General features: G+C 43.6%; 1 protein-coding gene across 1 annotated transcript in view; it reads left to right on the top strand.

Annotated features, from left to right (window-relative positions):
• The window catches only part of MACF1 (microtubule actin crosslinking factor 1), a 350,964-nt gene that overhangs the window by 116,464 nt on the left and 217,972 nt on the right, over nt 1–16,528 (top strand). Inside the window, exon 2 of the mRNA XM_007453778.1 lies at nt 6,864–6,925. Within this exon, the coding sequence (XP_007453840.1) occupies nt 6,864–6,925 (62 nt within the window). The remainder of the gene's footprint in view (nt 1–6,863; nt 6,926–16,528) is intronic.

Below are 16,528 nucleotides of genomic sequence, written 5' to 3'. Positions count from 1 at the left end.
CACTGTTGTGGACTCTTCCGTTGTGGAGCACAGGCTCCGGACGCGCAGGCTCAGCGGCCATGGCTCACGGGCCCAGCCGCTCTGCGGTATGTGGGATCCTCCCGGACCGGGGCACGAACCCGTGTCCCCTGCATCGGCAGGCGGACTCTCCACCACTGCGCCACCAGGGAAGCCCTCTCTTTGCTTTTTTAATGATTCATGATGCTGTGTTGGGCTATGTTGGAATAGAACACAGAACTGTTTGCCTCAAATGCAGGCTTTCATTCCGACCCCAGGCCTATCCTCAAAATGCTCTGAGTAGAGTAGGACAGATGGACAAGCAAACTATGATACCTTGAAATAGGTACAAGAGGGAGATCACTCAACTAGTGTATATAAGGGATGGAGGAGGTGATAGCTGAGTTGAATGCTGAAGAATGAGTGTCAAGGAAATGGGGGAGCTATCTTCCATGGATAGAGAACAGTAAATGCAAAGCATGGAAGTGTGAGAGCACATGCCTCATTTGGGCAAAACTGTACATTTGGCAAGGCTGGAAGTTAGAGTTTTTATGAAAGGGTGGAGAGGGAAGAGTGGCCACATCATATGGGGCCTTAGATCCCAAGCTAAAAAGTTTAAATGTTATCCTGAATGCAGGCATCAGGCTTAAGAATCCAGTAGAGCTGGGTTCAGACTTACCTTGTGATATCCGGCAAGTTACTTAGCCTCTGTGGGCTTTATCTTTCCAGTAAAATAATGCCTCTCAGGGTTGTTGAGCATTGGAAACAATATATGTAAGGTACTTGGCATATAAGTAGAGACTTGGTAAATGTTACCTGTTAATATTATTAGGATAAAGATTCAGTGTGGGCAGCATTGTCCACAGTGCCGGCAGCACTGAGGAGGGTGGTGTCTTAGTTTGGGCTGCTGTAACAAAACCATAGACTCAGTGGCTTAAACAACAGACACTGATTTCTCACACTTCTGAAGGTGGGGAAGTCCATGGTCAAGGCACCTACAGGTTTGGTGTCTCATGAGGGCCTCTTCCTGGTTCACAGACAGCTAGCTATCTTCTTGCTGCACCCTCACATGGTGGAGCGGGAATGAGAGAGCTCTCTGGGGTCCCTTTTGTAAGGACACTAATTCCATTTATGAGAGCTCCACCCTCATGACCTAATCACCTCCCAAAGGCTTCAACTCCTTCTTCTGTCACATTGGGGGTAAGATTTCAACATATGAATTTCAGGAGGACACAGGCATTCAGGCAGTGACAGATAGATTATAGCAGGGAAACCTATTAGAAGCAGAGAGGGAGACAAGAAGAGTTCATTTTTAGACAAGTTGAGCTTGAAATGAGCATGAAATTTTTAGGAGTCAGTTGGACATATGAGAGTGGTGTTTAGGATAAAGGCCTGAGCTGAAGGTATGGATTGGGAATGGTCAGTGTACAGGTTACAGTTGAAACTGTGGAAGTAGATTAAGTCATTCTGGGAGAATGTAGAGAACAGGTATTATTTGCTTTTTTTTTGAAATCTATAGGTTTTTGTTTTTGTTTTCCATCCCATAGTGTACATAACACCAAAACTTTTGCATGCGATTTTAGGTGGTTTATGACTCCCCCCAACCCCGCAAATCCATTTAGGGACCCTTAGGCCCATGGGTATCTTAAGAAGCTGTAATACAGAATAAAAAGGAAAGAGGGCTAAGAATGAGTAAACATTTAAGGGGTGAACAGAAGAGAGGGAACAGTTAAAGGGGAAGGTGGGCAAGGAGGGAAACCAGGGTAGAATGAAGTCTCAGAATCAAGAGCGAGAGTGGGTTTAAAAGGTAAGGGAATGGTCGCCAGTGTCTTCTGGGTTGGCAGCTAGGTGACTGTGGGGAGGGCAGTTGCAGTGAATTTGTGGGGCTGGAAGCCAGGTCACATGGTGGAGCAGGAGGTGCAGCAGTAGAGAAGTGAGAGCTGTCATCACACTGGTCTGGAGCCCAGGGGAAAGGAGAGGAGTAGTTAAAGATACACAGGCTAGGGGGTGGTGGTTGGATTAAATTCTCAAGGAGAAGGGAAGATACAGGATCCAGATTTCAGAGGGAAAGACTTGCCTAGGTAACAAGGAGGGACATCTCTGCCAATGAAACTAAAAGAAAATTAGGGTAGGTATTGGTAGCTCGGTGTTCTGTAGTGATCTTAATAAAGTCGGAAACAAGTAGTAAATCCCTCTAATTAAGCAACCCTCGCATGATTAATCGGTGCCTCAACATGTTCAATCTAAGAATTTCGCAGTGGCCTGTTGTGTTCTTCGTGGTCAGTTCATAGCCTTTGGTGAGGCTGAGCTTACAAGAAGCATCTAAAAGAATATAACCTTTCCTGTGATTGACTGTTTTATTCTTACATAAGGGTACCTTCTTAAAATTCTACCTCTAGTGTTAGGTAGAAAGATCTTCACTAGGCCTGAATTAAATGAAGGATTTATGTATAGGGAATCAAACCTAAAACTTATTAAAAAACTTTCAAAGTCTGAGCTGTCTGGAGTGTTCTGAAGGTCTATTTAATAAAGTTGCTCTTTGGCTTTTACCTAATGAATTTCCTTGCTGATATTAAGATCTTAAAATCCAGGCATTGCAGTATCCTCTTATCCTGATGCTTAAATCAGGAGAGAACGTTCATGTAATTGATTGGTCTGCAACATAGGATCCTAAAAAAGGATCCTCCAGCTTTGGGGCAAGGTTGTTCTATAAAACCCTTTCCTGAGGAACTTATAGCTTGGCTCTAAGCAGGCTAGCTGCTCTTGGGAAGGACTTGTAATCATGCTGCTTTTAGTAATTACGTTCAGAATTAGTACTTGGACCTCTGAATTGAAAGTCAGTTTTTTAGCTATTCGAAGCATGACTGATATGAGGCCATCCAGTTTCCCTAGTGCATTATCCCCATGGGAGGGCTCGGTAGGTGAACAGCATAACTATGGGTAGTAAAATTTAAAAGACTCAGTTGTGTTAATCGCATCTTCAGGTCTAAAAGAAATGAGGCAGTGGACTGAACTCTTACAAGTGGCTTGGCTTTGATTTCATTCTTTGTGTTTCTTTAGCCAGTCTTTTAATCATATATTGGCCAATCAAGAATGTTTATTTATTACCTATAAGAGTCCAGTCCAGGGAATTCCCTGGTGGTCCAGTGGTTAGGGCTCAGGGCTTGCACTGCTGGAGCCTGGGTTCGATCCCTGGTAGGGGAAATAAGATCCCATAAGCTGCGTGGAGTGGCCAAAAAAAAAAAAAAAAAAAAACTGTCCAGTCCAATATGTAAAAACTCAGATACACCAGTAAGTATCACCTTTTTGCTGGAACATGCAAACATAATGGAAAAACAGTATTAAAGCTAACTAAAAGTTCTGCCCACCACATTTTCACCAATGCCAGGTCCACTCTGCTTTGCTCAATTTATTACCCTTATAACCAAGAATAGTCTGTTTCTAATTTTACAAAGTTCTCACTCTGAAGACAACAGGTTTTGTTTATAGAATTTCTTTTATTATAAAAGTAATACGGGTTTGCTATAATAGGTTAAACAATACATAGATGGAAAAGAAAAAGTTAACAGATTTCCTTTTAAACTAGCCAATATTTTAAAGAGGTGGAATTCATGTGATTTCTTTTAGTCCACTGCCTCAGTTCTTTTAGACCTGAAGATGCGATTAACACAATTGAGTCTTCTTTATTTTCTACCCATATTTATTCTGTTAAGCTACCAAGCCCTCCTATGGGGATAATGCACTAGGGAAACCAGATGGTTTCTCATCAGTCATGCCTCCAATAGCTAAAAAGCTGACTTTCACTTCAGGTAAGGGGAAGGATTTATTTTAGTCTTATAATGTAGAGCTTTAGATGTTAGAAGCTATGGGACATGCAGAAAAGTAAAGCATGATCTCTTTCCTCAAGGAGTTAATGATCTCATTGATGAGTAAGAATGAGCATATTAAGAGATCAGAATTTATATAATTATATAAGTATGGATTGAGTGATTAGCATAGTAAGTACCATAAAAATTTGGAGAACAAAGAGACTATTGAGAAATGGAATTGTCAGGAAAGACTGCCAGAGTAATTTTTCTCAAACACAAATCTCACGTGTCATTCTTCTATTTAAAAATCTTTCAATACTCTCCCTTACCTTCCCCTTACCAGTTTCTTGGTGATAAAGTTTGGACTCCTTAGCTTGTCATGAAAGGCCGTGATTTGACCCATGCCATTCTATCCAGCTTTAAGTGTCACCACTACCTATTACACGTCCTTTCAACCATCCTTAAATTCTGTGCAGTTGTCTGAACATGAGCTCCTTCTTATCTCCGTGACTTTGCACTAGGTAGAACTTCATGTAGTAGCTTTGTCCCTTCTCTTTCTGGCTAACTTGTACTCGTCTTTTAAGGTTTAGTTAGTCACCCACCTGGAAACGTTCACTAACCTCCCATAGGTCCCTCGTCTCCTCAAACAGGTTAGGCATTTCTCTTACGTTCTTGAGCGCTCTGTGCTTACCTCTGTTAACAGCACTTGTCAAGCTGCATTGAAGTTATTTCTCCTTTCTGCTAGACTCTTTTAAAGGTAGGGTCTGTGACTTTGTGTAGCACAGGGTATTCCAAGCAGCTAGCTCCTTAATAAGGACTTATTCAAAGAATAAATGAGTGAATGAATGAGCTGAATTTTAAAGAATAAATAGCATTTGGAGAGGTGGAGACGAAGAAAGTAGCTTCCCATGAAGGGAAAACAAATGTCAGTGATTTACATGAGATTGTAGCTGCAAGCTGATTCTGATTCAGTCTGCAGATGATAGAGGCTTGGAAAGGATGATGAAGAGGTCAGATAACTGAATCAACATCTAAAGAAGATCAAAAGATCAAAATATGTTGGAATGACAGTGGTCAAATCTAATAAATATTCTGGCTTCAAATACTTGCAGGACTCTATGAGAGTGAAAATCAGATAAGACTTAAAAAAAAAAATCCCAACAGTTCCAAGTGAGCGCCAATAGGTAGAATTTATAAGGATGCAGATATGGCATGTTATGGAGCTATTAAATTAGTATGTGTTGCTTTATGAGGTAGTGAATTCTCTATTATCTTAAGTTTTAAGAGTCAATAATATTGTAGATGTATGCAAGATTTGGACAGACCTTTCAACTCTGAACATATGATTCTTTGTTGTTGAGGGGATTTGTGAATCAGCAGGGAATTAGACTAAATCCATTCTAATTCCTAAGTTCTGTGGTCTGTAATAGGAAGAGATCACTGTTCCTTGCAAATAAAGCAGGAAAGGAAGAGGGGGTAAAGGTAAGGTTAGAGAAAGAGATGAAGGAGCACTTACTGGATGGCTGCAGATTCAGAAAAATAAGAAGATAGAGCATCCACCTGGAAGTGGAGAGAAAGCCTTCGTGTTGTTTGGAACGGTACCTATGTGACTTTTACATGGGAGTCAGTAAGAAGGGAATAACTGTGGCAATAGGGAGAGAAAACCTAACTGAAGTTTGTGTGAATTACTAGTGAGCCAGAGTTACTGGCTCAGATATAATTCTGCTACTTTCTTCTGAAATTTCTCTGAGTTGGAGAAGACGTGGAGGAGTCAAGCCATGGTTGTCATTCAGGTTTGGGGATTGTCCTGGTGAACATACTAGTAGAAGGTTAGGCAGGTGAGACTCCCTGGGGTATTAGTGATTGCAGCTTTGAATTGCTTAACTATGTTGTCTAGCACAGACTGGGATGATCTTAGGTGTTCTTAATAAACAGGGTAAAATAAGAAGGGAGTGATTGAAGGTTGAGAATGATGAGGAGGTATGAAAGATTGATAAAGATGACTGCTAAATAGCTATGTTTGGAGAAGGAACGAGGCTCAGGAAGTGGCAAGGTGGTGGCTGGCTGTGAATTGGAGCTGAAGGTCAGTGGAGCCAAGCAGGCTCACATGCATTGTCCACACATATGCTGAAGTAATTTGAGGATGACGCCATAGGTTACCCTTGGAGATAGTAAATGTGAACCAAATTGTTAAGAGAAGTTAGCATAGATTTGCCACATGGAGGGGGCAGGCAGCAGGGAATGGTCGATGACAGAAAGGATGATTTGAACAAGATGGTATAGTGGAGGGCAAGGGCTTCAAATAAGTAGAAAAGGAACGGAGCTGATGAATCAGTGGTCTGGAGGTGGCGTTGTGGGAGAAGGTGAGTTCTCCACAGGATCAGGCCTCTGTGGCGCAGTCATTGTCAGGTGTTGACAGTCATGTTTCTGTTAAAGAGGTGAACAGAACTGAGAATGAAAGACAGTTTGCCTACAAAAAAAAAAGTGGGGCTCTGTAAGACTTGGGAGAAGGGAGGTAGGGAGGAGATGTGCGGGGCAGGGCATAGTGGGCAGCTAGCTCTGAGAGCTTGGTTGGTGAGGCTGGGGAAGAAGCTGGACTAAGGGAGTACTGGGGAGGAGTGGGTGGCAGGAGAGCATTGATCAAGAGGACCGGTGTGTGGAGGGTGAGATGTAACCCTGCACTGTAGGCGCCCCGAACGCCAAGGGCACTCCACCCCTTCTGTTGGGGGTTTTCACAGCTTTGGCTTTTCGGAGCTTGCTGGGGGCAGGGGAAGCAGGGAATCACTGTGCTCCCCAGAGAATTACGATGCGAAGGAGACTTTGCCATGACAAGATTCTTGAGGCACATGATTCTGTCTAATGCATGAAGTGACAACATGGTAAGGACAGAAGAGGAAGTTCAGACAGACTGAACCTTCCCAGTAACAAGACGCTGTCTCATAGTCCTGAGGAAACTGTCTCCACTGTCCTGGAGAATCTGGGTGTGGGCAAGGCAGTGGTTGGGGAACGTGTTGCTGGGTAGCGCTAAGCCAGTGCCTTCTCCTTGTTTTCCCACAGATGAACGGGACCGTGTGCAGAAGAAGACGTTCACCAAGTGGGTCAACAAGCACCTGATGAAGGTAGGACCCCTTCGTGGATGCCGCCCTGGCCCCTCTGGCTGCTCCTGATCTGGATCTATCAGTCCCTTCTCTCAGTTCATGTTGCTGGCCATGTGCTCCAGTTGATGGGGATACACATGAATTTTTTTTTTTTTTTTCAGTATCTAACATAGTCCGAATAATGTGGAAACTTCCACTGATCAGTTTCTTGGTGAAGACAGTAACACCTCCATTACCTGAGGAGGCTGAGGTTGAGGATACCGTGGCATGATTCCTGGGATTCCAAGAACACTTTGCACCAAACTTTACATACTATTTTATAAGCCCCTTTCTTGTTTTAATTTTTTTAACCTGATTACTGTGGAAGGTTGGGGCAGAGGGGATTTTGTTCTCTCTCTTAAAGTATGCAAATCTTGAATGATCAGTTTAATGAATTTTTTTAATATGTATATTCAGGTGTAACCCCCATACAGTTTAAAATACAGAGCAAAATGGCTAGGGTTGGAGGGAGATCTTATTATTATTTTTATATTATTATTTTTAAATAAAGGAAAATCCAAGGCAGAGGCATATTAAATACTCACCTAAGGATAAACAGTATGACCAGTGTGGCAGTCAGATTTGAAAACAAAGTTTTTAAGTTACAGTAATTACTCAACTCAGATAACTGTGAGTTATAATGACTGCTCTGGGAAAGATTACCAGTGACCTCTTAATTGTTGTATCTAGTAGCCTAGTTTTATCTTCTTCTCATTTGATTTCTCTGTAGCATTTGACAGTGTTGACCAACTTACTGCTCCCTTTGTTTTTTTTTTAAATTTATTTTATTTTACTTTATTTATTTATGTATTTATTTTGGGCTGCGTTGGGTCTTCATTGCTGTGAGCGGGCTTTCTCTAGTTGTGGCGAGTGGGGGCTACTCTTCGTTGTGGTGTGCGGGCTTCTCATTGCTGTGGCTTCTCTTGTTGCAGAGCACAGGCTCCAAGGGCACAGGCTTCAGTAGTTGTGGCTCGTGGGCTCTAGAGCACAGGCTCAGTAGTTGTGGCGCGCGGGCTTAGTTGCTCCACAGCATGTGGGATCTTCCCAGACCAGGGCTCGAACCCGTGTCCCCTGAATTGGCAGGCGGTTTCTTAACCAGTGTGCCACCAGGGGAGCCCTCACAGCTCCTTTAAAGCTGTCTTTTATGTTGCCTTCTGGTACACTGCTTTTTCCTCAGTTTCCTCTTCCCTCCATGAATGCCTCTTTCACTGGCTTCTCTTCCTCTGTCTGAGTCCTCCATGTTGACGTTCCCTGGGTCCTAACCATTTTCTTGTTTTCTTCTCTGTATTCTTTGGCAGTCTCATTTGCATTAGCCACGGAGATCATTCGGTTGCATGGAATGCAAGGAATCAAAAGTTGAAAGGGTTACAGGGTGATCTCCAGAGTCTGGTGTCTGGATGCATCTGAGCTTTATGAAAACTAAACTTTATTGGGCAGTTACTCTCTCTTTCTCTTTTTATGAGGCCTTGTGTTTCTTCATTTTTATATCTTTCTGTGTGTCTCCTACGTTTAGTTCTCTGCATTCCTCCAGTTGCTTGTGTGTGAGCCACTGTGGCTGTCCCTCAAATGGTAATGTAAACCCCTGCAGCTACATGATTCTAAAGATGCAAACACAAGCAATCTGGTTGGCTGAGGTTTTCTTCTCCTCCATGGGTCAGTGGTCTATCGATTTAATTCCGTAAACTATGGCCGGGGAGATGGTTACATAAATCAAACATGGCTCGTTAGGGCCACTTGTTTAACTACAAATGAGTGCGATTTTCTAACTACAAGATACAGATAAGGAGGTGATGATAGAGCCTTTTCCTGCATTCTTTCCTAAGTCCAGGACCTGTATCTCACAGTGTACTTCACACCGTCATCTGGATGTTACCCAGACATGTCCTATATTCGACACATCCCAAATTGCTCAATATTTTCACTCGTGTACCTAGCTGTCCAAGTTAGGAACCTAGAATCATACTGTATTTAGTCCTGCCCATCATCTCTCCGTGTCACCAACTGCAATCAATCACTTCGAACTCAGAAAGATGCTTGCATCTGGTTTCTCTTCTCCATCCCCATTACCTCTGTTCTAGTCCAGGGCCTCTTCATCTCTTGCCTTGGCCATAATAGTTTCCTAATAAAGTTTTCTATAAGAACAAATGTAATGATAATGGTAGTAGTTTATTGAGTGCTTACTGTAAATCAGACTTTCTGTACTGAGTCTTTTATATGGATCATCTCATTTAATTCTTCACTTATGCTATAGATTCTATTAATAGTCCCATTTTATCAATGAGGTTCAGAGAGGTTAAATAACCTGTTCACGGTCATACCACTAGAAAGAAGAACTAAAATACTAGAACTCAGGCAGCCTAAAGTCTGACACCTGTGCTCTTAACCTCTGCACTACTGACACCTGTCTGCCTACCTTTCCAGGCTCATGGTGTCATATTTCTCTCAGACCTTAAGCTCTTGCTGAACTGTTTGCCATGCTATTTATGACTGTATCTTCGCTCATGGGGCTCCCTCTGCGTGGATTACCTTCCCCAGCTCTGTTCTGCCTGGACAACACCAACTTAACACCTCCTCAATAGATATTTTCCTGACTCTCCCACCTGGAATTCACTGGCCTTTCCTTTGTGCCTTCCCTGTATTCGTTATGTACTTCTGTTATAGCTCCTGCAGCATTCATCTTTCTGCCAGATTGTAACTTGAAGGTTGATGTTGTGTCCGGTTTTTTTTTTAGTTGGGACAGAGTAGGAAGGGAGAGAGACAGGGAGGAAAAACCCTGCAATTTTCCTCTAATTTCTTCAACATTTACCAGTTAGTTGCCTCTGGTTTGGTGGCACATAACTCTGTCATGGTGCAGAGCCCTTCACAGTCTGTTTCCAACGAGGCATTGTCCCCTGCATAGCCTGTGCTGTAGCCGTACGAAACATCTCACTGCTTCCTAAACACTGTACTTTCATACCTCTTTGCTTATTCATTTCTCTCTCCCTTGAATGCATGTCTTGGCCTCCTCTGCCTGGCCATCACCCACTTACTCTTCAAGACCCAGGTCCAGTATCCCCTTCCTGAGGTTCTGACCTCCATCCCTTGGACTAAATTAATTGCAGCTCCATCTCTGTGCCACACCACTTTGAAGAGATGGGCTTGTGTGTTCACAAGGTGGTGTCCTCTGCTCCTTGAGGTCTAGGACTCGTGCTGCTGTCTCAGCCAAGTACTGCACCCGGAGCATGAGAAGTATCCAGTAAGGATTTGTTACTTTGAGTAAATAATAGCTCAGTAGTCTTTTTAGCTTACAAAGCATATTCTAATATGACTTGATCCTACAGTAACCCTGAAGGAGGTAAAGGTATTTTATCCTTTCAGTTTTAACAATTGAGGAAAGTGAGAATTAGAAGAATGAAGTGACTTTCCCAAGGTCATACAGCTAGTGAAGGATGGAGCTAAAGAGCAGTCATGAGTCTTCTGGCCAGAATTACTTGCTGTTACTATTAAATATGCCCCCACCTTGCTCTGCTTTCATACCTCATCTCTTAACAATTGGAAGAACTGAATTTATCCTGCCTCAAGCTTGTCCCCCTAAACTCTGTAGTCGGATGCAAGTGCTCTGCCTCCCTGCTCTTCACTTGCAGCTGACGTTGCCTGTTGAACCTCTGCCTCAGTTGTGTGTGATGACAGGAGGCCCAGGGAGGGAGAAGCTAGACGAACACATAGCATTGTTAGAAATTGGAGGCCAGCCAGAGCTTTACGTAAATCCTTGGCAATTTTTCATCTCTTCTCAGGCCCCCAGCCTTACAGTTCCAATGGCATTTTCTCATCTTGGAATATTTCACAGAGATTCACTGCTCATCAGAATCATTGCTCCATGTTGGAATTCTTTGAACCCTGGGCTGAGAATTAGGGATCAAATCTGTTTTTTGTAATTTAGGCATCCTTTGCTTTGCTCCCCAAGTACACATGAACTACATTAGTGTTGCCATTGGCAAGTAGAATGATGTAAGATCAAAACAGCCAAAGTTCTAGATTTAGTTGACCTAATCTCTTGGATTCCCAAATATCTCTTTAGGAAACAGTTTGTTCTTGCATAAGCAAATCAATTCCTCTTTATTAGCTGAAAACACTGTTGGTCCAATCATAAAAGAGATTTAAGGATGTAAACATCTGAAATATATAAATAACCTAATTTAGAGCACAAGTCCTACAAATCGAAGAGTTCTGCTCATATGCCAGAACCATCAAAAATAAAAACCTAGGGGGCTTCCCTAGTGGCGCAGTGGTTGAGAGTCCACCTGCCGATGCAGGGGACGCGGGTTCGTGTCCCGGTTCGGGAAGATCCCACATGCTGCGGAGCGGCTGGGCCCGTGAGCCATGATTGCTGAGCCTGTGCGTCTGGAGCCTGTGCTCCGCAACAGGAGAGGCCACAACAGTGAGAGGCCCTCATACTGCAAAAAAAAAATAATAATAATAAAAAAAAATAAAAGCCTAGGGCTTCCCTGGTGGTGCAGTGGTTGAGAGTCCGCCTGCTGATGCAGGGGATGTGGGTTCCTGCCCCGGTCTGGGAAGATCCCACATGCTGCAGAGCGGCTGGACCTGTGAACCATGGCCGCTGAGCCTGCGCATCCGGAGCCTGTGCTCCGCAACGGGAGAGGCCACAGAAGTGAGAGGCCCGCGTACCGCAAAAAAAAAAAAAAAAACAAACCTAGAGTTTTAAGTGAGATTTTATTCACATGATCCTTGATATATCTCTGGGTTCTGGTAGCTGATAAAGTATCCCAAAGAGAACTTCAAGAAAGGCTGAGATGATGGGACAGAACTGAGAGCATGAGCTCCTGAGAAGGAGGAGGAAGGCTTTCTCTGGTTAGTTTCTACTGACTGCGGAGGTTAGTGGGTAGAAAGGAAGGAAAGCATTTAATCTAACAGATGGACTAGTTCTTTCCATCTTTAGTCATGTATGCAGTCTAGAAGCAACTGGCCTTCCTGGAATTTTAGTTAAGAATTCCAGATAAACCAGCAAAAGTTTTTAATTCCAAAGTTTTACTAATGTTTTCAATTTTTCTCCGCCTGTTTGAGGCTCTCTAGCTGAACACAGGGTGGGAGAATGCTCTAATGGTTCCAGGCACTCTCTCCTGCGCAGCCTCCGTGCTGTGGCCACATGAGATGGAGACTGGCAGTGGAGTGTAATTTAAGGGATTGATGGAGTCGTGCTGGTCAGATGCTGAGGAGAGGAGTGTTGCCTTTGTTGCCCAACTGTGACTGTATGGTGGTGGTTTGTGACCATGTCTGCCTAGACCTGAGTTTTCAGGGCTTGATTTCACCCTGAATGCATCTCGACCCCCACTGAAGGTTTTGGTTCTACATTGGGACTTGGATTCTCTACTCCCTGAGCATTAGTGCCTGCCTATTAAGTAAAGATACCCTTGGTGGATTTTAGAATCCTCTTCATCCGCAGAGAATCTTTGTTAATCGGCGTTGGCTGTTACCACTGTCAGATTCCTTAAAACTTAAGGAACTCTCAAAACAGGTGATAGGATTCTCATCTGCAAAAAGCCTCACACTTTGCTCCCCCATTGCACTCTACTTACTCCAAAAGGGGCTCTCAGCTCCCAGTCTTACTCCCTGCGTTTGAGCACAGTCCTCTCCAGAGTGAAAAGTCTGTGACAACTGTTATCTGTTTTTTTTTTAATATTGGGCTTTTCTGGAGGATAAATTTGGCCTTTGAATCAGTATGGAATTTTCCCTCTTACAGTTTAGAAATCTATAAATTCAGAAATCCATCTGAAGCTACCAGGCTCACTCCTACTTTCCCTGTATCTTTTAATAAGTATAGATGAGAGTAAATAACATACTCTTCTCTTTAAAACTTTCTCCTCTGACCTATATATTGCTCTTCAACATAATGTGGATCAAGGAAGTTAAGCTGCTTGTGTTTTCTTTTAAGAGTCTTCGAGCAAAACTTTTCTAGATCAGGCTTTCTGCAGGTGTTAAAGAATACTACATGACAATCGTTGGTTCTTTTTTTGTGGGGGGGCTCTTATAATTTAATAATATTGTTAATATGTTGTTTCTACCCTTCAAGCATCATGGAAGCCTTGTGAGGGGAGAGCACTGAACTCAGGGTCAAGAGACAGTGATCCAGCTAAATGGTCTTACAAAGTTATTTAACTTCTCTAGACAGTGCTTTTCTCGTGTGTAAACTGAGTGTATTAGAGTTAAGTAATCCTTAAAGTCCCTTTGGGCTCAGATTCTGATTCCAAGCACTTAAGTGCAATTTATTCCCTTTGCTAAAGCCACTTAGAAATTGGGGGAAGCTGTTTATTTTTTCATAACGTCAAGCCAATCTTCTAAAAATTGGGAGAGCAGAGTTTTCCTTGGCTTACTAATGCATGGTGATTGGGGAGGATTGGCTTGCTCTCAAAATTTAGTCATTCATTAATTTTTTTTTTGGCTGTGTTAGGTCATCGTTACTGTGCGTGGGCTTTCTCCAGTTGCGGTGAGCGGGGGCTACACTTTGTTGAGGTGCGCAGGCTTCTCATTATGGTGGCTTATCTTGTTGCGGAGCCTGGCCTCTAGGCGCATGGGCTTCAGTAGTTGTGGCACATGGGCTCAGTAGTTGTGGCTCACGGGCTCTAGAGTGCAGGCTCAGTAGTTGTGGCGCACAGGCTTAGTTGCTCCGCGTCATGTGGGATCTTCCCGGACCAGGGCTCGAACCAGTGTCCCCTGCATTGGCAGGTGGATTCTTAACCACTGCACCACCAGGGAAGTCCCATTCATTAATTTTTTAAAATAGCTATGTTGAGATTTAATTCACATATCACATAATTCACCCATTTAAAGTGTACATTTCAATGGCTTTTATTGTATTCACAGAGTTTCGTAGCCATCACCACAATTTTAGAATATTTTCCTCATCCCCCAAAAGAAACCCCGTACCCTTTAATCATTATCCCTAACCAACTCCCCATCCTCTCCCCCAGCCCTAGGCAACCACCAGTCTACTATCTGTGTCTGTAGATTTGCTGATTCTAGATATCTCATATAAATTGAATCATACAATATGTGGTTCTTTGTAAGTGGCTTCTTTCACATGTCATAATATTTAGGCATTTGGATTATTTTCACTTTTTGGCTGTTGTGAACAATGAATGCTGCTATGAACATTCATTCATGTACAAGTTTTGTTTTTGTTTTTTTTCTGGACATATGTTTTTAATTCTCTTGGATATATACCTAGGAGTGGAATTACTGAGTCGTATGGTAAATTGTGTTTAGCCTTTTGAGGAACTGTCAAGACTGTTTTCCAAAGCAGCTGCATCATTTTACATTCTCACTGGGAGTGTATTAGGGTTCCAGTTTCTCTATAGCCTCATCAACACTTATTATCTGTCTTTTTTTTTTTTTTTTGCGGTACGCAGGCCTCTCACTGTTGTGGCCTCTCCCGTGGTGGAGCACAGGCTCCAGACGCGCAGGCTCAGCGGCCGTGGGTCACGGGCCCAGCCGCTCCGTGGCATATGGAATCTTCCCGGACTTGGGCATGAACCCGCGTCCCCTACATCGGCAGGCGGACTCTCAACCACTGTGCCACCAGGGAAGCCCCTATCTGTCTTTTTGATTATAGCCATCCTAGTGGTTGTGAAGTGGTATCTTACTGTAGTTTGATTTACGTTTTCCTTATGGCTAATGATATTGAGCATCTTTTTATGAGTTTGTTAGCCATTTGTACATATTCCTTGGAGATTTCTAAAGAACTAATTTTGATGGTGATTTTCACAGGGAGTACAAACAGGTAAGGACCTGGATAGTTGAAGTTTTTCACTCATCTTGTTTGTTAACAGAGCAGCATGATTATTTGTTGGAAAGAAACATATATGTGGATGATTTCTGAGCCCTCTTGGCTTCACTTGGCTGCCTCTAATACTTTTCTGGTGCTTAGTCCACCAGACCTTTTCTTAGGAGATTTGTGGAAAACTTCAGAGGCAATGTAGCATTTACAAAAATGGTGAAGACTTTAGAAGGGGGCAGACCTGGATTTGATTGGCCTGGTCATTAAGCTGTATGATCGTGGGATGTTAATTGAGCCCTCCAAATCCCCCCTCTGCATCTGAAAATTTTTTGATGTAAAAGCACTAGTGTTAGCTTGTTCTTTTTTTTTTTTTTTACTTATCATAGTTCCTTATTTTTTATTATTTATTTTTATTTTAATTTTGGCTGTGTTGGATCTTTGTTGCTGCACTTGGGCTTTCTCTAGTTGCGGTGAGTGGGGGCTGCTCTTCGTTGCGGTGCGCGTGCTTCTCATTGCGGTGGCATCTCGTTGCGGAGCACGGGCTCTAGGTGCGCAGGCTTCAGTAGTTGTGGCTCGCAGGCTTCAGTAGTTGTGGCTCGCGGGCTCCAGAGTGCAGGCTCAGTAGTTGTGCACAGGCTTAGTTGCTCTACGGCATGTGGGATCTTCCTGGACCAGAGCTCGAACCCGTGTCCCCTGCATTGGCAGGCGGATTCTTAACCACTGCGCCACCAGGGAAGCCCCTAGTTCTTTATCCTTCTCTAGGCAGAGCTGTGTCCAGTGTGCTTCAGAAGCAGACTACTGTTCTCTGTTGAAAATTATCCGAGAAAAAAAAAAAATCTCACTACACTCCCTTCCCGCATTACTTTTGTCTATATCTCTCTACTGGTTTTCATAGTTACTTGGTTATTATAATCACACAAAGACTGAGAAACAGTAAACTAGGACTCATCTAAATTTCTTGTAAGGTGGTTGAATTTTGCTATTCACAGGTGTAAAACATAAACCGGAATTTTCAGAAGGAGATATTGGGGCCTTGATGTAAAACTAACTTTACATTTCAAGTACTTCCTTTTTGTTTTCAGCAGTCCGTGGTGTCTGGTATCCTATCGATAACATGATCTCACCTGGTCCGCAACCCTGTGTAATTTATTTAAATAATTACTTGTTGACCACTCCCGATTTTTATACCCTATGTTCAGGTCTTACCTGTCGGTAATAAATCCCTCATTATTGTTTCTTCTCTTCTTTTTTTTTTATAAATTTATTTTATTTTATTTATTTATTTTTGGCCGCATTGGGTCTTTGTTGCTGCGCGCGGGCTTTCTCTCTTTTTTTTTTTGGTACGCGGGCCTCTCACTGTTGTGGCCTCTCCCGTTGCGGGGCACAGGCTCTGGACGCACAGGCTCAGAGGCCATGGCTCACAGGCCCAGCCACTCCGCGGCATGTGGGATCTTCCCGGACCGGGGCACGAGCCCGTGTCTCCTGCATCGGCAGGCGGCCTCTCAACCACTGAGCCACCAGGGAAGCCCCGCGGGCTTTCTCTAGTTGCGGCGAGCGGGGGCTACTCTTCGTTGCAGTGCGTGGGCTTCTCATGGCGGTGGCTTCTCTTGTTGCGGAGCACGGGCTCTAGGCGCGTGGGCTTCAGTAGTTGTGGCACGTGGGCTCAGTAGTTGTGGCTCGTGGGCTCCAGAGCGCAGGCTCAGTAGTTGTTGCACACGGGCTTAGTTGCTCCGCGGCATGTGGGATCTTCCCGGACCAGGGATCGAACCCGTGTTCCCTGCATTGGCAGGTGGATTCTTAACCACTGCACCACC

Source organism: Lipotes vexillifer, unplaced genomic scaffold (assembly GCF_000442215.2).
Source record: "Lipotes vexillifer unplaced genomic scaffold, Lipotes_vexillifer_v1.1 scaffold213, whole genome shotgun sequence".
NCBI classification, from domain to species: Eukaryota; Metazoa; Chordata; class Mammalia; order Artiodactyla; family Lipotidae; genus Lipotes; species Lipotes vexillifer.
Note: the sequence above shows the minus strand (reverse complement) of the source record. Positions and strands in the feature narration are given on the sequence as shown.